At 43.3% G+C, this 20,973-nt stretch overlaps 3 protein-coding genes and 2 non-coding genes across 7 annotated transcripts in view; 1 reads left to right on the top strand and 4 right to left on the bottom strand.

The window, feature by feature from the left end:
- Positions 1 to 11,434, bottom strand: wdr20a (WD repeat domain 20a). 2 transcript variants are annotated; one of them, XR_016489060.1, is made up of 5 exons: positions 11,122 to 11,434; positions 6,844 to 7,026; positions 5,735 to 6,565; positions 5,273 to 5,651; positions 3,798 to 4,655 (listed from the first exon to the last, which is right to left on the bottom strand). XR_016489060.1 is itself a non-coding variant. In XM_021574798.3 (4 exons), the coding sequence occupies exons 1-4, from the start codon at positions 11,389 to 11,391 to the stop codon at positions 4,605 to 4,607; spliced, it is 1,797 nt and encodes a 598-aa protein (XP_021430473.3). In that variant the 5' UTR covers positions 11,392 to 11,431; the 3' UTR covers positions 1 to 4,604. The 2 variants fall into 2 exon arrangements, 1 of the variants encoding a protein (XP_021430473.3); XM_021574798.3 differs by having other exon boundaries at positions 1 to 4,655; positions 5,273 to 6,565; positions 11,122 to 11,431.
- LOC110498184 (uncharacterized) lies at positions 11,409 to 14,038 on the top strand. 2 transcript variants are annotated; one of them, XM_021574801.3, is made up of 6 exons: positions 11,409 to 11,471; positions 11,653 to 11,766; positions 12,063 to 12,130; positions 12,280 to 12,354; positions 12,905 to 13,000; positions 13,091 to 14,038. In XM_021574801.3, exons 2-6 carry the CDS (start codon positions 11,727 to 11,729, stop codon positions 13,655 to 13,657), a joined length of 846 nt encoding a protein of 281 aa, XP_021430476.3. In that variant the 5' UTR covers positions 11,409 to 11,471; positions 11,653 to 11,726; the 3' UTR covers positions 13,658 to 14,038. The 2 variants fall into 2 exon arrangements, with proteins under 2 accessions (XP_021430476.3, XP_021430478.3); XM_021574803.3 differs by lacking the exons at positions 11,409 to 11,471; positions 11,653 to 11,766 and adding an exon at positions 11,881 to 11,964 and having other exon boundaries at positions 13,091 to 13,746.
- Positions 14,039 to 14,355: 317 nt separating this feature from the next.
- dync1h1 (dynein, cytoplasmic 1, heavy chain 1) overlaps positions 14,356 to 20,973 on the bottom strand; it is a 56,122-nt gene continuing 49,504 nt past the window's right edge. The window contains exons 67-75 of the mRNA XM_036955170.2: positions 19,907 to 20,077; positions 19,380 to 19,597; positions 18,793 to 18,896; positions 16,731 to 16,945; positions 16,262 to 16,415; positions 15,895 to 16,037; positions 15,262 to 15,430; positions 14,959 to 15,083; positions 14,356 to 14,733 (exon numbers count right to left, since the gene is read on the bottom strand). Coding sequence (XP_036811065.2) covers positions 14,605 to 14,733; positions 14,959 to 15,083; positions 15,262 to 15,430; positions 15,895 to 16,037; positions 16,262 to 16,415; positions 16,731 to 16,945; positions 18,793 to 18,896; positions 19,380 to 19,597; positions 19,907 to 20,077 — 1,428 coding nt within the window. The 3' untranslated portion in view covers positions 14,356 to 14,604. The remainder of the gene's footprint in view (positions 14,734 to 14,958; positions 15,084 to 15,261; positions 15,431 to 15,894; positions 16,038 to 16,261; positions 16,416 to 16,730; positions 16,946 to 18,792; positions 18,897 to 19,379; positions 19,598 to 19,906; positions 20,078 to 20,973) is intronic.
- On the bottom strand, positions 16,523 to 16,592 carry LOC118941556 (small nucleolar RNA SNORD50). Its single transcript, XR_005037853.1, has one exon. It is a non-coding gene; the product is annotated as a small nucleolar RNA SNORD50 (small nucleolar RNA).
- LOC118941559 (small nucleolar RNA SNORD50) lies at positions 19,775 to 19,846 on the bottom strand. Its single transcript, XR_005037856.1, has one exon. It is a non-coding gene; the product is annotated as a small nucleolar RNA SNORD50 (small nucleolar RNA).

The raw sequence follows: 20,973 nt of genomic DNA, 5'->3' as shown, positions 1-20,973 counted from the left end.
GAATATATACCTTTTTAATGAAGAATAAAAAAAAAAGTGTCAAATGTTAACCACAATCAAAAAATATATTCACTTCACCATTCGTTCCTTCTGTGGTTAGTGTGGGTGGAGTCACTTAACTCCTTAAATAGGTGTCACACGGAACAAGGTCCTACTGTGGGTCTTTTGGGACACATAGAAAAGCATTGCTGATGGTAAGCAAAATATATATTCTTTATCATAGTCTAAGACTTCCTGAGCTTCATAATATTTGTGAAGTTGACAGCAGCTTTGTCTGACTTCTGCACATTGTGATTATTCTAAGCGTTTATTTTGAGCATTTCATACATTAATCTAGTATATCAAAATACATCTGGATGAATTTTGTACTAGAGAAAAGAAAACTGCATTCTCAAGATTTTAATATAATTAATGTATATTTTTCTGCATTAGAAATATACCCATTTCCTTAAATGATTAGAACTTACACTACAGTAATAATTTGCTATTACCCCGATCACTCACTGAATTCCAATAATACGATAGAGCAGATTTAAATTAGAAATAATTACAATAAATGCTTAAAGGAAAACCCTACACAGGAAAAAATATCTTGGCATTTGTTTCATTAGTCCATTGTTGATATAGTCCAAAAATGTTTTACATGTTAAGATATACAGTACCAGTCAAAAGTTTGGACACACCTACTCAATCCAGGGTTTTTCAGATTTTTTAAAACTATTTTCTACATTGTAGAATAATAGTGAAGACATCAAAACTATGAAATAACACATATGGAATCATGTAGTAACCAAAAGTGTTAAACAAATCAACATTTATTTGAGATTCTTCAAAGTAGCCACTTTGCCTTTGACAGCTTTGCACACTCTTGGCATTCTCTCAGCCAGCTTCATGAGGTAGTCACCTGGAATGCATTTCAATTAACAGGTGTGCCTTGTTAAAAGTTAATTTGTGGAATTCTTTCCTTCTTAAGTTTGAGCCAATCAGTTGTGCTGTGACAAGGTAGAGGTGGTATACAGAAGATAGCCCTATTTGGGAAAACACCAAGTCTATATTATGGCAAGAACAGCTCAAATAAGCAAAGATCAAACATTACATCATTACTTTAAAGACATATAGTCTTACTTTAAGACATACGGAACATTTCAAGAACTTTGAACGTTTCTTCAAGTGCAGTCGCTAAAACAATCAAGCGCTATGATGAAACTGGCTCTCATGAGGACCGCCGCAGGAAAGGAAGACCCACAGTTACCTCTGCTGCAGAGGATAGGTTCATTAGAGTTCCCAGTTTTACTGTACCAGCCAAATAAATACTTCACGTAGTTCAAGTAACAGACATCAACATTAGGGAAAGGAGGATTGTAGTCTAGTCAGTTGTACAACAGAATGACTTCAACTGAAATGTGTCATCTGCATTTAACCCAAACCCTCTGAAATCAGAGAGGTGCGGGGGGCTGCCTTGAATTGGCATCCACGTTTTCTGCGCCTTCCTCAGGGGCAGAACGACAGATTTTTGTTTTTGGTCTACCATCTGCCACACTGATTTTTTACCTTGTCAGCTCGGGGATTTGGTTACTGGCCCAACGCTCTAACCACTAGGCTACCTGCCACCCCTTATTACAGGAATCAGGCCTTCATGGTCAAATTGCGGCAAAGAAACCACTACTAAAGTACACCAATAAGAAGAAGAGACTTGCTTGGGCCAAGAAACACGAGTAATGGACTTTAGACCAGTGGAAATTTGTCCTTTGGTCTGATGAGTCCATATTGGAGATTTTTGGTTTCAACCGCCGTGTCTTTGTGAGACGCAGAGTAGGTGAACGGTCTCTGAATGTGTGGTTCCCACCGTGAAGCACGGAGGAGGTGGTGTGATGGTGCTTTGTGGGTGACACTGATTTATTTAGAATTCAAGGCACACTTAACCAGCATGGCTACCACAGCGATATGCCATCCCAGCTGGTTTGTGCTTAGTGGGACTATCATTTGTTTTTCAACAGGACAATGACCCAACACACCTCCAGACTGTGTAAGGGCTATTCGACCAGTAAGGAAGGTGATGGAGTGCTGCATCAGATGACCGTGCCTCCACAATAACCCAACCTCAAACCAACTGAGATGGTTTGGGATAAGTTGGACCGCAGAGTGAAGAAAAAGCAGCCAACAAGTGCTCAGCATGTGGGAACTCCTTCAAGACTGTTGGAAAAGCATTCCCGGTGAAGCTGGTTGAGAGAATGCCAAGCATGTGCAAAGCTGTCATCAAGGTAAAGGGTGGCTACTTTGAAGTATCTCGGATATATTTTGATTTGTTTAACACTTTTTTAGTTACTATATGATTCCATGTGTGTTATGTAATCGTTTATGTCTTTACTATTATTCTACAATGAAGAAAATAGTAAAAATAAAGAAAAACCCTTGAATGAGTAGGTGTCTAAACCTTTGACTTGTACTGTATAACTTAAAAGTACAGAAATACAGCCGGTATATTTAATTTTGAAAGTTACACATCTTGAAAACTTGATTGCTGACATGCAAAACATTGGGACTATATCAACAACAAAAATACCAAAATATAGTTTTCGGGTAGAGTGTTCCTTTACTAGATATAAAAGGTTGTTAATAATTTCCCTTCCTAACAGCTGTCAGAGTTATTGCACTCCCAAAATGTAAAGCCATTTTCCTCTAATAACCTATTCTGAACAAAAATAAAACGTAACATGCTACAATTTAAGGATTTTACTGAGTTACAGTTCATAGAAGGAAATCAGTCAATTGAAATACATCCATTAGGCCCTAAACTATGGATTTCACATGACTGGATAGGGGCGCAGCCATGGGTGGGCATAGGCCCACCCACTTAGGAGCTAGGACCAGCCAATCAGAATACGTTTTCCCCAACAAAAGGGCTTTATTACAGACAGAGATACTTCTGAGAATCCCCCACCTTTCCTCAGATGATCCCACAGGTGAAGAAGCCGGATGTGGAGGTCCTGGGATGTTGTGATCACACATGGTCCGTGACCTACGGTCGTGAGGCCGGTTGGCTGTACTGCCAAATGCTCTAAAACCACGTTGGAGGCAGCTTATGGTAGAGAAATGAACATTACATTCTCTGGCAACAGCTCTGTTGGACATTTCTGCATGCCAATCGCACACTCCTTCAAAACTTGAGACATCAGTTGCATTGTGTTGTGTGACAAATCTGCACATTTTAAAGTGGCCTTTTACTGTCCACAGTACATGGTGCACCTGTGTAATGATCATGCTGTTAAATCAGCTTCTTGATATGCCACATCTGTCAGGTGGATTGATTATCTTGGCAAAGGAGAAATGCTCACTAACAGGGATGTAAACTAATATGCGCACAACATTTGAGAGAAATAAGCTTTTTGTGCATATGGAACATTTCTGGAATCTTTTATTTCAGCTCATTAAAAAATGGGACCAACATGTTGAGTTACTCACCAGACATGTCACCCATTGAGCATGTTCGGGATGCTCTGGATCAACAGCGTGTTCCAGTTCCCGCCAATATCCAGCAACTTCGCACAGCCATTGAGGGGCAACATTCCACAGGCCACAATCGACAGCCTGATCAACTCTATGTGAAGGAGATGTGTCACGCTGCATGAGGCAAATGGTGGTCACACCAGATACCGACTGGTTTTCTGATCCACGCCCCTACGTTTTTTGTTTGTTGGCATCTGACCAACAGATGCATGTCTGTATTCCTTATGAATTTATTTAAAATGGACTTATTTCCTTATATGAACTGTAACACATTAAAATCGTTGAAATCGTTTCATGTTGTATTTATATTTTTATTTAGTATTGACCGAGCTACAGACGATCACAGGTTTCGGTGTGCCTCGTCTTCCAGTCAGAAGACAGTCTGTCATCGTAGGTGTGGTTTTTGCAGTCACTGTAACAAAATCTGTGCAAAGTTCTCAATGGAGAGATTCTATAAAAATAAATAAAACACTTGTAAAGAATTTGGTTAGAGGCAAATCCTTGGATGCTAACGGAAGGCAAGGCACACCGAAACCTGTGATCGTCTGTAGCTCGGTTAAGAAAATAGTTGGGACTCTAGCAACTTAGATACCTTTTGACAGTGCACATCTTCAGAATCATAAAGGCTAAACAAATTGATTTTTTGTGTGCAGTTTTTAGACTATGGTTGGTGAGCAACTCATGGAACTCCATTACTTTACTGTAGCGGCTGGTGGCAGTCACTCCTGGTCCATAGACCACTTGCATAGGAATTATGAAATTTTCATTTTAAAACACAAGCATAATTTGATTGGTTTGCATCTAACTAAGCCAAGCTCAAAGTCCAGATGTGGGAGCGAAACGAGACAAAAACAAAAAAAACATTTTAAAAAATCCAGAAAATACATTAGAATCACTGTCCAAAATGTCTCCACACCCTTTCCATTTCTGCATTTGAATACTTCTACCATCTAGACCATGTGAATGATAACCAAAAAATAAAGAGAGAATAGAAAAAGTAACAAGAGAAAGGAAAAAACTTGCAATGCATTGTGGGGTGAAGAGCAGCACCAGGCTCTGGTGTAATGCAGGTTTCTTAGCAGCAGAAATAGTGTTGGCTATATTATCGTTCCACTGGGAGAGACTGCTTGCTTTTGGGATGACAAACCCTGGAAAGGAAAACAAGGAGATTTGACATTGGGGAAAGTTTTCAAAGCATCAAATGAATCAACACCCCCCCCCCCCCCATCTTCCTTCTCCTACTTTCCTGCATTCAAATGGCCTTTGCACAGCAGTTAGTGAGTGCATGATGCAGTGAATATAATGCATTAACGTAGAAAGCTGAAAGAATCGTGCAGAGGTCTTGCTTGGTTATGCTGCGGTGCAATGTGGGATGGTAATGAGTCAAAATGGGTGTTTTCGAGCCGATGCACACAAACACCCTCAGTTGTGATCAATGTCTTCTTTCCACTGATAAGGAGGGCTGCCTAAGTGCACTTACTTATCCACCAGGTGACTTGATTGTACATAATACAAGTGTCTAACCATTATTCATATTTTGAAAATGTATGGGCTTTGCATGGGGTGGCACACAAAACTTACACACATACAGACAGATTTGAGATGGGATCTCCTACACATGCAGTATGTCACAACACAACGCTGTCCAAAATGTTCACAAATATACAAAAGTTTTCAAAATGGATCCTTGCAGTGCCCAAACTAACCACAAAGACAAATGCATGGGTATTATGCAGAACTTAAATTCTATTCAAAAAGAACTTACCACTTTTCCAGGCCTCGCCCATGTCCAAATAAATCCCTCCTGACAAGCTGTCACTATACAGTCCTCAAGAAATATTAAGACAGTCAGTCTCTCATGTGCTATCTTTTTACAGATAAGAGGCTCTAGTAGGGGTAGGTCTTCCATGTGGGGACAGAGCGGTGTCCCCAGAGTCTTTGCAGGGTCTGTTCTGGATTTGGTGAGCATGTTGAGTTTGTCACTGCTCTTGCTGCTAATGTGACCCATGCTGTGGTTCCGTTTGTGGTCGGTCTCCTGGTGCTGCTCTTTGCGATCGTGAAGGGAGAGCGTTGCGAACTTGCTGACACCCGAGGCGATGGCACTGCTCTTGTTGTTGGCAGTCATAGCTGGCGAGTGCGGTAAGCTGTTGGAGCGTGGCAGGGGAGAGGAGAGGGAGTTACTGGGGGTGTTGGCGCTGCTATCGTTCGTGCTAGGGTTATTACTCACATTGTTCACTATGTCACCAGCGACTTCACCTCCCGCCGGGGGGCTGGTAGCGTTCATCACATTGGTGTGTGTTCTTGTCCGGGAAAGCGGGAGGTGGGGGAAAAGTATATCTTCTGTGAGGTCCCACAAGCACAGCTGAGTGTCCTGGCCCACTGAGCCAAACCTGTATGTGGTGTGTACTGTCCGACTGTCTGTGGAGTTGCGTTTGGAGAGCCGGGACTGCGTACTGTTGGCCCGGTCGCGACCAAAGTGGAGGCCCTGGAAGTCCTCGTCGCTGCCGTTAAACTCCATAGGGTCTGCATCCTCCACGCTGGTTGTGTAGTGATCAAACGCCACCACGCTGACCCATGATTTGTGTCCGTGACCGCGCGCGATAACCCGGCAGTCCACAAACGACCACACGGTCACCAGATCATCCTCACCCCCCGCGACAATATACTTTCCGTCCGGACTCCAGCACATGCACAGCAGACCCCCAAAGTAGCTTTTCATGGTCCCGTGCAGCTCCACCGCGTCAAAGTTGAAGACCCGAAGGAAGCCGTCCTGGCTGACACACGCCAGAAACTTCCCGTCGGGTGAAAAGGCAAACTCGTTGAGCGCTCCCTCGCCCACCGTCCATTTGAGCAAAGGGTTGCGTGTGGATTTGCTCTTACACGTGTGCACAGAGTAGTTCTTGCCCTGTTTGAGCAACTGGTAGTGAGGCGCCGTGGTGCCGCACGTGTTTTCTACGTTGTACAAGTACATGTTTCCACTGGAATGAGCGACTAGGAACAACCTTTCTAAGCCGGGCACCCATTTAACACAAGTCACTCTGGATTTGTCTATTAGTCTCTGGGGAAAGCATTTCGGGAGAGAAAGGGAGGAGGGAGAGAAAGGGAGGAGGGAGAGAAAGGGAGGAGGGAGAGAAAGGGAGGAGGGAGAGAAGGAACAAAACATGTTCAAATGCAAATGTAAGCAACACTGGCTTTCATTGAGTCATGTCAAAAAAATTACATTTGAAGTCAGTAACTAAACACCCTTTCTCTCTCTACCCCAATCTATGGTGGTTTTGGCCAATCACAGCTTTATGTGGCTTTACATTTCATTTGGAGACTTTCATGACAACTTACTTCCTCATTGAAGAGCTTGCTGGTCTCTCTCTTGATGGGGTCGATGAGCTGCACTTGGCCTGCCGAGAAGCCCACCAGCAGGGAGACGCTGTCCGCCGTGGCCGTCAGGTGGTTGAAGTCATGACATGTGGGCTGTGTTCCCTTGTATATCCTCTTGTCGATAGGCTTGCTCAAGTCAGCCGCCTGAAAGAAAAGAGTACAAAAAAAAAAAAAAAGTGAGATACGGTTACTGCCCTAATCTTTTCAGTGTTGTGTGTTTTCGGCTCCTGGTCAAATCGCAGATCAAAGCATCAAGGGTGGCATGCAAAAGCAACGAAGCCAACTTGAGTAGAGTGCTCATGACGACATAGAATTCTTTGAACATGACAGCAAACACAAAAGGCCTTTTGAAGTGGTAACTAGGTCTATGACGCAGCCTTTGAAGTCAATAGTTTAATTGCATTACAGTACAATCAATTGTAATAATCAGAGGACATCAAAAAGACATCCTTAAAAAAAGATCTTCCTGAAATAAAGGCCTAACATAACAATGTAGTGTCTCAGGGGGGGCTTGATGCGGTGTGTTACGAACAATACTGACATAAAGAATCAGACCAGGGCATGCAACTCTAGCCTTTTAAGTTTGTGCTTTATTCAAAATGCCTCAGGGGCACAGTGAGTTTACTAGCACAACAGTCACACTGGTGACAGCAGATCGGAAAGTTTTAGAGTGGAAAGTTTTCTTGTGTCTCCAGACAGCTCAGCTGTTTTTGCATAGGCCTATTCCAACCATAGGCCCATAAGGTATATTCCAGTTAGGGAATGTCAGAAAGGTACACGCTTTAGCATTTAAAAAAAATATTTTTACTTTATTTAACTAGGCAAGTCAGTTAAGAACAAATTCTTATTTACAATGAGGGCCTACCAAAAGGCCTCCTGCCGGGACGGGATCATTCTTTTTTAAATAATAAAATATAGGACAAAACACATATCACGACAAGAGAGACAACACTACATAAAGAGAGATCCAAGACAACGACATAGCAAGGCAGCAACACATGACAACACAACATGGTAGCAACACAACATGGCAGCAGCACAAAACATGGTACAAACATTATTGGGCACAGACAACAGCACAAAGGGCAAGAAGGTAGAGACAACAATACATCACGCAAAGCAGCCACAACTGTCAGTGAGAGTGTCCACGATTGAATCTTTGAATGAAGAGTTTCAGATAAAACTGTCCAGTTTGAGTGTTTCTTGCAGCTCGTTCCAGTCGCTAGCTGCAGCAAACTGAAAAGAGGAAGGACCCAGGGATGTGTGTGCTTTGCGGACATTTAACAGAATGTGACTGGCAGAACTGGTGGAGTTCTATGTGGAGGATGAGGGCTGCAATAGATATCTGATAGGGGGAGTGAAGCCTAAGAGGGTTTTATAAATAAGCATCAACCAGTGGGTCTTGCGACAGGTAAACAGAGATGACCAGTTAACAGAGGAGTATAGAGTGCAGTGAAGTGTCCTATAAGGAGCATTGGTGGCAAATCTGATGGCCGAATGGTAAAGAACATCAAGCCGCTCGAGAGCACCCTTACCTGCCGATCTATAAATTACATCTCCGTAATCTAGCATGGGTAGGATGGTCATCTGAATCAGGGTTAGTTTGGCAGCTGGGGTGAAAGAGGAGGGATTACAATAGAGGAAACCAAGTCTAGATGCAACCTTAGCCTGCAGCTTTGATATGTGCTGAGAGAAGGACAGTGTACGGTCTAGCCATACTCCCAAGTACTTGTATGAGGTGACTACTTCAAGCTCTAAACCCTCAGAGGTAGTAATCACACCAGTAGAGAGAGGGGCATTCTTCTTATCAAACCACAAGACCTTTGTTTTGGAGGTGTTCAAAACAAGGTTAAGGGTAGAGAAAGCTTGTTGGACACTAAGAAAGCTTTGTTGTAAAGCATTTAACACAAAATCCGGGGAGGGGCCAGCTGAGTATAAGACTATCATCTGCACATAAATGGATGAGAGAGCTTCCTACTGCCTGAGCTATGTTGTTGATGTAAATTGAGAAGAGCGTGGGGCCTAGGCCCAAGCCTTGGGGTACACCTGCTGTCTCAGCCACTGCCTATCACCAAGGATGTTCTGACTTTATACACTGCACTCTTTGAGGGATCTTTGGCTTGGTTTACTAACTACCTCTCTCAGAGACACTAACACTCCTTAGCCGGCCCACAAGAATGGAATGGTCGCCCGTATCAAATTCAATAAAAATAGCAGCACAACATTGCTTAGAATCAAGGGCAATGATGACATCATTAAGGGACCTTGTGAAGCTAGAGGGAAAAATTGCGGTCCCAAAGTAAACGGCCTATTTCTCAGGAACAGATTCTAGAATATGCATATAATTGACAGATTGGGATAGAAAACACTAAAGTTTCCAAAACTGTCAAAATTTTGTCTGAGTTAAACAGAACTGATATTGCAGGCTAAAACCTGAGGAAAATCCAATCAGGAAGTGCCCCTGTTTTTGAAGTCTCAGTTCTTATGCATCTCTATTGCGCATTTAAAGGGATATCAACCATATTGCTTTTTCTGTGGCTTCCCTAAGGTGTCAGTCTTTAGACATAGTTTCAGGCTTTTATTTAAAAAAATTAGCGTGAAGGATCACATTGCGTAAGTGGACAGGTGGGGGCTCTCAGAGTGAGTTGGTGCGCAATTGAGTAAGACGGCCATTGTTCCTCCCGCTGTTATGGAAAAAGCTACACACTCGGTTGATATATTATCGAATGTATATTTTAAAAACTACCTGAGGAATGATTATAAAAAAACGTTTGACATGTTTATGTGGACATTATGGAGACTATTTGGAATTTCCGTCTGCGTTGTCGTGACGCTCTTTCCTGTGGAATTCTGAATGTAACGCAACAAACAAACGGCGGTATTTTGGGTATAAAAATTATCTTTATGGAACAAAAGGAACATTTGCTGTGTAACTGGGAGTCTCGTGAGTGAAAACATCCAAAGATCATCAAAGGTAAACGGTTAATTTGATTGCTTTTCTGATTTTCGTGACCAAGCTTCCTGATGCTAAGTGTACATAATGCTATGCAAGGCTATCGATAAATTTACAAACGCTTGGATTGCTTTCGCTGTAAAGCATAATTTCAAAATCTGAGACGACAGGGTGATTAACCAAAAGGCTAAGCTGTGTTTTCCTATATTGCACTTGTGATTTCATGAACATGAATATTTTCTAGTAATATTATTTGACTGTTGCGCTATGCTATTCAGCGTTGCTGATGACAATTATCCCGGATCCGGGAGGGGTGGTTCAAAGAGGTTTTAAGGGACATTTAAGGTTGCAGTGACACAATCCATAACCTGAGCGGAAACCAGATTGCATACCAGAGAGAATACTATAGACATCAAGAAAGCCAGTCAGTTGATTGTTGACAAGTTTTGATAAACAGGGCAAAATAGAATTGATGCACCTGTATAGTCCTTGTGAATATTGTAGAAGTTTAGATCTCTTTACACACTTGGAAGAAATTAAAAACTATAGATTTGGTCTACTATCTGCCACACTGAGGAAAATAGGATCAAGCACCTGTAGTCCTGCATTATCAACTTGTCATGTCCAAAAGTTCACAGCAACTCACTCACTAAGATGCCCCTCTGTCTGACTGAACTCCAGGAAGCACTTCCTGTCACCACACCGACACATCATTGGAAGTTAATGGAAATCTTGTATGCAGATTTAGATTCGGGTTATATAACATCTTCATCTGTATGTAAATGTCAAGTAATTGTGCAAATTAATTCACAACAACACCTTGTTCTTGATGCCACAACTGTTGTTTAAGCAGTCATGTAGCTAGCTTAACACCTTTAAAGGCTAGATTTCCTAGGTCACATCAGACAGAACATCCGTGCACTGTAATTCACCACCCAAGTGGAAGTACAAATAGAGGTCACTCTTGTGATGTCACGAGCATGCATTCACTGCCAATATTGGGATTCTAGCCAAATGTCCACCATGTCCATGGTGCGTCGATAGATGTTACAACCTAACGGTGACTGTCAGATTAGAGTTAGCCAGTCTGCTAGCTGGCTCGCTGTGCATACCACAACACTTTTGGACGAGGTGGACTGTGCAGTGAGAACAGACTGGTGGTGCTATTAGGACAGAGTGCTGTGCATTAGTCATAAACCATGAAAATTGGACAACACTGACCTGTGGTCATCAATTAAGACACATCAATTATAAGCAAGCTGACATAATAATGTTTAGCTACCTACCTTTCTAACGCCTTTGTAGATGTAGAAGTACAGTTCCCGGCCCACATTAAAACATATTCTGTCGCCGTTACCAGACTGGTCATTGACGTTGACGAAGGAGACTTTGACGGGGTTTGAACCCTGGGAATTAAAAGGCACCCTGTTGGGGCGGCTATATTCGGAGTGAGTGAGGAGTTTATAGACGCCTTCCCGTGTATTGAACTGAGTTTTAATTTCGTTCAACTCCTTCCCTCCTCCCTCCGCCGCCATCTTTAAAATGAACAATAACATTCATCCTTCCTCGAGCCCGGATCTTACGCATGGAGCATGCGCATCACCGTTCATGGGTAGTTTGGGGTCGACTCGCGCAAGTGAGTGTGACCTATTCAAATGGACAGGGGTTGAACAGATGAGAACCATTAAAACATGTTTTTTGTTCCAATTGAAGTTTAATACTGGCAAACTCACGTTTATCTCCTTGGTAAACGAGGCATGAAGGTAAAATTACCTGTTTGAAATGAACCAATGAAAACTAATAAACTAGTCAATCAGTTCACAGCAGTCAGCTGAGATGCTGACAAGGCGCACCTGCCCAAATCTGTGAAGTTGGTGGTCAATCAAGGAGCATGGCGACAACTAACCGGCAGCAGCAACACTCACTTCCAGGTAATTTTGGATGAATTGAGTCTCAGTGTTTACAGATGGTAGTGAGCAATGTAAACCGAATGCATACAGACTTATGCACATTATATTTTCATCCGAATAGACGTGCGTTTCTATAGAAAAACCTTGTTTTTAAACGTGACGAGTTTAACCAATGTTTTTACAAAAACGTGGGTCTTTTATCACAGAAGGCCAATTGAGGTGACGTTATGAATTGTGATGACAGAAAAACATACTCTAATTAGGCCTACTGATGGTTTACCTTATAAAATATACATATGGATTTATTTTACTCGCAGGTTTTCCTGATGACAGTCTTGTTGAAAGTGGCCCCAGTAGTGTGGATAAGCTTGCATTCAAATACATGGTGAGGAAATTCAAAGATGCAGTTGTATGCACATTTTGTATATTCTAGACGGTTAGTCAACGCCTGTAGCATAGGTAAACATTATTGTGCCACAACTTTGAGGTGAGTAATATGCAATGGCTCTTCTTTCTTCCCTTATTTTATTGTAGGAGCTGTGTAAAGTGGAGTCCAGTACTGATTCCGAATCAGATGTCAGTCCAAGATGGTCTGATACCAGCACCATGGTAATAGTCTCATTGTATGTCCTTTTGACTGACAGTAAGTTATGGTAGGCAGTCTACAATAATTATGAGCATGCATGCTGTTAACTCTCAAACTCCACCCTTATGAAAGACTGCAGTTACACTGCCCTCTGACTGCAGTCTTTTTTTTTGGTATGGATAGGCAGCATTCATCCACGAAATTACTTCCGCTACACTTTGAGTTACGCTGACGCACAGGTGGTGGCCTCTTGTCTTTCGTAAACAAGCGCAATAACATGGAGATATGACCTTGTGGGAACACTAAACCTATCAATGTGTATCAATTCAACTTTTTTCTAACTGATATGAAAGTTAAGTTCCTTATGCTTCCAAAAACTTCCGCAAGTGACTCATGTCAATGTTCAGATTGAGCATCGTGCTCTTAAACGCCTTTGTGCAATGGAACTGAGTCATGACCAAGAACTAGCATGCCCTCACCTTTTGATACAAGTTAAAAAAACGTATTTATTTTATGTTACCAGACTACAATGTTACGCACTTTAACTAGTTTCTACAATGTTACTCTGATCAGGGATGTGGAAGTAGTGCGGCAGAGAGCAGACAACCCATTCAAAGGATGCTAACATGTTCACACAAGCCGGTGGGACGATATTCGTGGCTTTCTTTGGTAAGTAGGATTGCAATTCACAAGCATTGATGAGCAAATCACTTACATTCATACTATACTTAACAGTATAAAATACCTGTCTCGCTTCAGTCCTTGGACCCATATGACGGTAGCTCAGAAGATTCGGACGAGTCTATAGCTGGCCCCAGGCGACCGAGGCAGGGGAGCTGCAGGTATTGGGGCAGGAGCCAAAGGAGGAACAATCACACTCCCACTGTCATCCTCAAAGAAGTGATCAAAAGTGGTGGTCCAACAGAGCCTCATCTCATTGATGTCCAGATGAGGTCAGCAAGTGACTCTGAGCTATGGACATGCAGCCACATGGAGACCATGTCATCCTGCAGCCACAGCAAGGGGCGGGGCCCTGTGGCAGAGACATCTGCAGACTCAGGAGTGCTCACTAAATCTTCACCATGCACACCTGTGTTTCCCACTTTTGTGGGGGCAGCAACCTCGGTCCCCAAAGTCCAGATACCAGAGAAATCTCCCGACAGTACTATCCCCCTCAGGGGTGCCTTCAAAAGGAAGTTAAGTCTTCCAGGAGCAGAGGCACTACAAGATTGTTACCACAGGAAGAAGCAGTGTGTCACCAAAATGGAGGCTGGGGATTCTCCTCCTGAGGTGAGCTGGTCCATGACCAGAAACACCCCCCCCTAGCCTAGAGACACTATTGCTTATACCTGCTTTATCTACACAGGTGGCTAGGAGCGGTTTCTGGACAGGGTCATGACACTGGAAAAACGGGGACACTTTTGACCTTTCTCTGCAGAACAAGTAGACTAGGTGATTTGATGTTGAGGCTATTCACGTTAACTAGGAGAATGTGTCACATGTTATTTCTTCACTTAGATGCACTTTTTTTTTTTTTTTACACTAAATTGAATAACTTCATATTCATTTGCGTTGTTATATTGTTCATAAGGTGCTGTATATTTGGGGGGGACTGAATAAATCATGCATTTGCTAGTGCTATTGTATGGTAGTGGTAGACAGATTTGCTTCAGACTAATATTAAATAAAGCTGTACTACCAAATTGACTACATTTTTATGAGTCCTTAATTTATTACAAGGCATCTCTCCAGACAGCTCCCCTCAATGTCAATTCATTGGGTGCATTCCAAATGAGAATGGCAGACTACAAAGAATCATCTGTAGATATGAAAGGCTTGAACAATTATCCTATTGAGAAAAATCCACATTTACAAAGGGGCTAGTGTGCATGTCATTCAGCCTACAGAAAGCGGGAACTAAAATGCTCGGGTTTAGCCCCTCATATCTGAGAAGATGAATAAGCAGCAATATGGTTGCTGTGCTTTTTCTTGATCATGGACCATAGTCCAAAAACAAACTATACCCAGTCTGTTAGCCATGTTAAACCATTGATACTTTATTTTCCATGTCATTTACGCCATCATAACATACAGAATCCTTCATATAAAAATTGTTACCTCTTTCCAACTTCCCTTTCACAATCCAACTGACCACATTACTCAAGACTTTCTTCCACTTACCAATGACTTAATGTTACTTGACTACATTACCCCGTGGACTACACTAGGAATAAGTGATTAATAGGAATGAGGAATAAAATAATTTCCAGAGTCTACTCTGTGCAGAGCACTGCCACTCCACGCTCGTAGAAGTTGTGAGGGTCTTCCTTGGTGGCGATGTCAAAGTCCACGGTGAAGATGAGATCAGCTCTGGTGAAGTTCAGATACACGGGGAGGGTGACCTGTGGGATTGACGGATATACAAGCGAGTGGTTATTAACAGTGCGATGTTCATGGTGTTTGGAGAACGACAAACTCCCAACATTCTATGAAGCATCTATTGAAGGGAATTGAGAGAGGTCTGGTCTAGCATCTGGAGAAAATTTATATGTAATCTAGCAATACCCCCGAGGGGATATTGAAAGCATTGTGCTCACGCTTCACATTTGTATGTGGCTCAGACATACCATGTGCTTCTTCTCGGCGCTCAATTGCTTCACCCAACGCAGCTGAGTCAATGGCAACTCCGTGGAGATGTCATTGGAGAGAGACAGCTTGTTGTTGCCGTGGGTGGCTCCCTGCAGCTTCAGACCTGTCGGGGAGAAAAGGGATTCGTAAAGGTCACTTAGGTTGATCATGTATACTGGATGGATAAATAATCCAGGCCCTGGAGGATCCCAGCCAGACCATAACTATTAAAAGTAGCTTTGGTGTTAATTCTTGCTTTCTGGTACTGTATACTAATATAGATGAGTGACTGGTGAGCTGACCTTTGATGCCGAAGCTGCAGGCATCAAGCGCGGCCCCCTGGGCGGTGGTGACGTTGACCTCCAGACACAGCTCCTCCAGGGACCAGCTGTTGGCCTGGGCCACGTACTGACGAGTGGCCGTGATGTAGGCCTCGGGGACAAACAGGCTGCCTAGGCACACATGGATGTTCTGGACAGGAAAAGACACTGATTCAGAGTTGGTGGAGAGTTTTGGGTAACACTACTGCTTAGAGTCCAATCCCTTGTCAAGTTCCCGGGGTCAATTATGGTATAATTTCATTGCAAAGGACCCATTAATGGGATGGCTTTATTTTTAACTCTTAAAAAGTGACAACTTGTTCATGGACTTTACAGTAGTTTGTCATTCAGAATTAAATGAATAAAATCCAATGGGATGCTAACATTAGCAATATTCCAACCTAACGAATTAGGTAAACCGGCTGTCTATGTTCATGGAATCATTTTAAGGCAACACCAAATTTAAGGAAACACCAAATCCACTTAGGTCTTCCTATACCTTTGATATAGGATGTCAAATGAACAACCCCTTTAATATAGGAGGTCAGATGAACAACCCCTTTAATATAGGTCAGATGAACAACCCCTTTAATATAGGAGGTCAGATGAATGCACCTTGAGCTCCTTAGCGCCCCCGCTGGCGGCTCCCTGGGAGATGGCCTGCAGCTGTTTGACACGCTCGCTGAAGTCGGCCACCCACTGGATAACAGTCATGGACGCAGGCACGGTGTAGCGACACCAGCTACGAGGCAGGATACCTGGACGAGACATACCGTTAGCACTGGGAAGCCTTGTAGAAACTACATGCCAAATCCTAACTCGAGTTGCATGAGTATAACTTTTGACCATTAAGTAGAAACATCCATTGATGTCAATGGAAGACTTGTATAAAAACAACCAAGTACCACACATGGACATTAACTATTACTGTAATCCTCACACATTGTCACGATGTAACCATATTAGATAATGAGAGGAGAACCTTTGACGAGGTCGTTGATGAGGGTGCGCAGGTCGTTGGTCTGTTTCTTCTTGCCCTCGCACACCTGCACCACATCAGTCAGGTCCTGACGCACTTCCTGCAGCATGCGGGCGCCCATCTTCACCTCGCGCTCAAAGAAGCGGAACAGAGGATCCTGTGTGTGTGTGTGTGTGGGGGGGGGTTTAAATATATAGAAGTTGATTAAACAAGATATTTTCACCTGTATAGTCCTGGAAGAAACCCACACAGTGTTTGAATTGCATATCAGAAGTCAGATCCATATGAGATTCATTCACATGAAATCAGGTTTGGGATAGATTCATCACTTACTGCATAAAGGGAAAAAAGTAAATGTAAAAAAATGTAAGAGAGATTACAGTGTGTGTAGGTTGTGAATAAAAAAGGCATCAGAACGCTCATCAGATCCCAGGCGTCACACTGACCAGATGAGACGTTGCCGGGACGTTACCTTAATGTTCTCCACGGTGCGCTTCAGGTGGTTGACCACCTGCGGGATGAGCGTCAGCCAGTTGGTGGCGGTGGTGAGCAGCGTGCGCATCCATGCGGGCTGGGCTTCAGCCGAGGTGGACGCCGTGCGCTCGCGCTTAGTCTCCTTTTCGTAGGCCAGATCATCCTCATCCTCCAGCATCTGCATTTTCAGCATCTTACCCATCATGTCAGTGCCTGAAGCAGCCAGCAAGGGGAGCAGGAGAGGGGTAAGGGAGGAGAGAAGAGGGGAGAGGGGTGGAAGAGGAGGGGAGAGGGGTGGAAGAGGTGAGACAAGCCCGGGGGAGGAGTGTGGGAAGAAGATATCAACGGTGGACCAAGAACATAGCCTTGTACTGCCTCATCCTCATAGACGTGTTAATGAAAGGGTTGTTGTGTTTCACAATCAAAAAACAAAGGATTACAACATAAAGTCAAAGACGGACAGACAGTAAAACAACAAATCAACATCTGACATAAACAAGACAGTACCAACAAAATGGAGGGAGACCATGCAATATTTCTTTAAGGAGGACCTATAGAAGTGAAAACATTTTCTGGGGCTCTCTGAGGAAAAATCAGTTGTAACCAAAGGATGGATGAAGGGGATGAGTGAATGGATTGAGGGGTGGATGGGAGGGATGGATGCATCAACAGCTGGGAGTTGGAACTGGAAGCCAAGCGGGACACGATAAATGTGAAATACAGCTGCTGGAGGGTGAGAACACCCCTCTGCTGGACAGAACACTCCCATGGGTAAGGCTACCACACGGGGGCCTTCGGTTAGAACACTGGAACTGCTATGAGGAAAGGAACAAGGAGAGGAAAGGGGCCTACAACCACGTTACTGGAAGCAGTGAGAGAATATGCTCTGTATCAATGGTAGTCATCAGGGCATAAAATGAACACCTGTCAAATGCAGGTAGATCTAGGCGTTGGTGGGTAAGAATACCCATTTTACTAGCCACGTTGGCGGGTAGGAGCACTTGTGCTGGTTGTGATTTAACACACACTAAAAAAAGCTGCAGTAGCGGTTTTCAAAGTACTGCTGCCATTTTGTTTCATAGCTGCTAATCTCACCTATCAGAGCTGTGCGTTCTGAGGGAAGTGATGATAGATTCATTTTAGGAGGCACTGTGCACAGGCATCAACGTTTGTCTAATTTACTCTAAAGTCTACACGGTGAGACTTTGTCCTTGTGTTTCTTGGCTATTTCAATTGTTTTGTTCACAAGCTTGGATGTTTTTCAACGTTAGTTTGACTCTGCTGCTTCAACTGATAGCTTAAAGACGCCCTAGTCAGATCCCAAATCTCTCACGCACACAGACAACTCAGATGGTGGTTGACCAATGTGATGCTGTTAAACACAAAATACTAGGTATATATTCTGTCTCCTCTTTGTTAAAGGGGCAGCTGAATATTTTGTCTCATCTGATATTTTGGTTAAAAAAGTAATTACTTCTTACTAAAAACCTTATTTGTTTTAGAAACATGGTCATCAGTTTATTATTTTTTATGTCATTAAGGTGAAAAAATATTTGGGCTGGTAAAAAATACAATTGGCTGGTGGACCAAACCTGCCACGGTGGCTGGTGGACCAAAAAGTACATTTTAGGCCCTGGTAGTCCTTCCTGTAGTTCAGAGGAAGGCAACCCTGTTCCTGGAGTGCCACTGCAGGACTAGGATCCATACAATACCAATGGAGGTAATTAATCAGTGATTTCCTGAATTCAACACACCTGGTCTTCCAGGTCGGTTAAATCAAAAAACATGGTGCCTGCGGCCCCTCCAGGACCAGGGTTGCCTATCCTTGCCCAAGTTAGAATATGCTCTACACCAATGGTAGTCATTTCTCTAGTTAGATGAGAATGAGGCCTGTGGAAATAAGATGTGTTACAACAGATATGGAGAGAGGAGAAACCAAAGATGAGTGATGAGTTTCGGCAGTCTCCTTCGCTGCAGACAAAGGATCCCACAGACAAAACCGGACAAGCCGCTTGAGTGCAGCTGCAGCCGGGGCCAACCAGCTGTAGCCAATAGCATACCCTGAGTGGTGAGCAGGACCTTCTCAGCGTTGCTAGGCAGGCCCAGCCAGGACGGGGTCTGGGTGTCTGGCAGCATCTCCACCCAGTGCATGAACTCCTCACGCCTGGAACCAAAGACAGAACAGTGTTACTGAGAGAGGAGGGAGGAGAGAGAGAACAGCGTTACTGAGAGAGGAGGGAGGAGAAACAAAACAGTGTTACTGAGAGAGGAGGGAAGAGAGAGAACAGCGTTTACTGAGGGAGGATGTTAGAAAATCACCTGAAATGCCTAAATGTGTGAATTTCCCCTGAAATCCTGAATTTCATTTTACTGAGAATTGATCACAATATATAGTTTTTTTTGTATGTACTGTATACTACACCTTAGTTTTCAGCTGATACACACGAAAAACACAAACGCAACAATTTCAAAGATTTTAATGCACTACAGTTGGATCTATGGATTTCACATGACTGGGCAGGGAGCCAGGTCCAGTCAGAATGCATGTTACCCCACAAAAGGGCTTTCTGACAGAAATACTCCTGTTGCGTTTATATTTTTGTAATATCACTAAAGTAAAACTACCACCCCAACCCCAGCCACTGACCGGATGCCATCGGGCATCTTGATGTCCTTGTGACCGTCCACCTTGAAGGCCAGCTTGAACTCTGAGTCGAAGCTGCCCGTGGTGAAGATGCGATCCAGGAAGGTGTTGAGCAGGCGCTGGTCAAACTCGTTGTCGATGCGGCCGCCGTAGATGGACTGGGCCATCAGGGTCTTCAGGGCTGCCCAGGGGATCTTGTCTGGGGAGATGTTCTGACGGCCCTGGGGGTGTGGAGGAAGAGGAGAACGGAGGGTTACCACCACAGAAATACATAGTATACCTGTTCTATTGTCACCACACCCATCCAACTTAGAGACTAGTAATTTTTTAGTTTTTATTGAGTGACCTTCAACTTCATTCCTAATTGCAAGAATGTATATATTATGTGTGTGTATTGCATATCAGCAGTCAGATCCGTAGAAGAGTTTCATTCACATGAAATCAGGTTCGGGATAAATTCATCCTCTAATGCAAGAGACGTTCTGCATACAGAAAGAACCCAACGTAAGAGACAACAGCGTGTGACTGACCTTAGCGGTGTCGTCCAGCCAGGTGTCCACGGTGTCGCAGGCCGAGCGCAGGTCCGACTCTCCGAACTCGTACTTCTTGGACCAGCCCAGCGGGGCATAGCGCAGACGCTCCTGGATGACGGCGTGGAACCAGGCCAACAGGAAGTAGAGGCGGGCACGCTCGTTGGGTGCCTGCAGAGGATGACAGACAAGTAGAAGAGTTTGTTTTTATAGGGGCAATCTGAAGTTCAAACAAAGTAGCCACTCCACCAATGTTTTGGTAAATAGCTGAGGAATGGGTTTGGAGCTCTCAAATTCAGACAGAGCTATGCATGCAAGGACTGACCATCCACAATATTAAAATGATAGTTTTAACCATGTTGTTTCAAGGCGAGACAACGTTAGTTTTCAATTACATTGTTTACAAACAATGGAGTAAAACAAGCTTATATCTTGGGTTCTTGATGGGGTAGGACACTTAAACTAAGCTCAACAGGCCTTAGTTATATTCTTAAAGAACCTATGGGTATTTAATATAAAAAATATAATTAATTTAACCTGTTGAGTGTAGGGGGCAGTATTTTGATGTTTGGATGAAAAACGTACCCAAATGAAGCTGCCTATTTCTCAGGCCCAGAATATGCATATAATTGACAGATTAGGATAGAAAACACTAAAGTTTCCAAAACTGTCAAAATATTGTCTGTGAGTATAACAGAACTGATATTGCAGGTGAAAACCTGAGGAAAATTCAACCCGGAAGTGCTGTTATTCCTGAATGCTCTCTGTTTCATTGCCTGCCTTCGCTCCATTTAAAGGGATATCAACCAGATTCCTTTTCCTATGGCTTCCCCGTGGTGTGAACAGTCTAAACATCGTTTCAGGCTTTTATTTTGGAAAATGAGCGAGAAAGATCACATCTCGTCATTGTATGGCTGGGTGCCAGCAGCGTTTTGCATGCGCAACAGCTTGGAGCAGACATTACTTTCTCTCTCTCCTATTGAAGAAGCTACAGTCCCAGTTGTAATATTATCGATTATATATTGTAAAAACAACCTAAGGATTGATTATAAAAAACGTTTGACATG

Source organism: Oncorhynchus mykiss, chromosome 19 (assembly GCF_057628025.1).
Source record: "Oncorhynchus mykiss isolate SJ-2025 chromosome 19, ASM5762802v1, whole genome shotgun sequence".
NCBI classification, from domain to species: Eukaryota; Metazoa; Chordata; class Actinopteri; order Salmoniformes; family Salmonidae; genus Oncorhynchus; species Oncorhynchus mykiss.
Note: the sequence above shows the minus strand (reverse complement) of the source record. Positions and strands in the feature narration are given on the sequence as shown.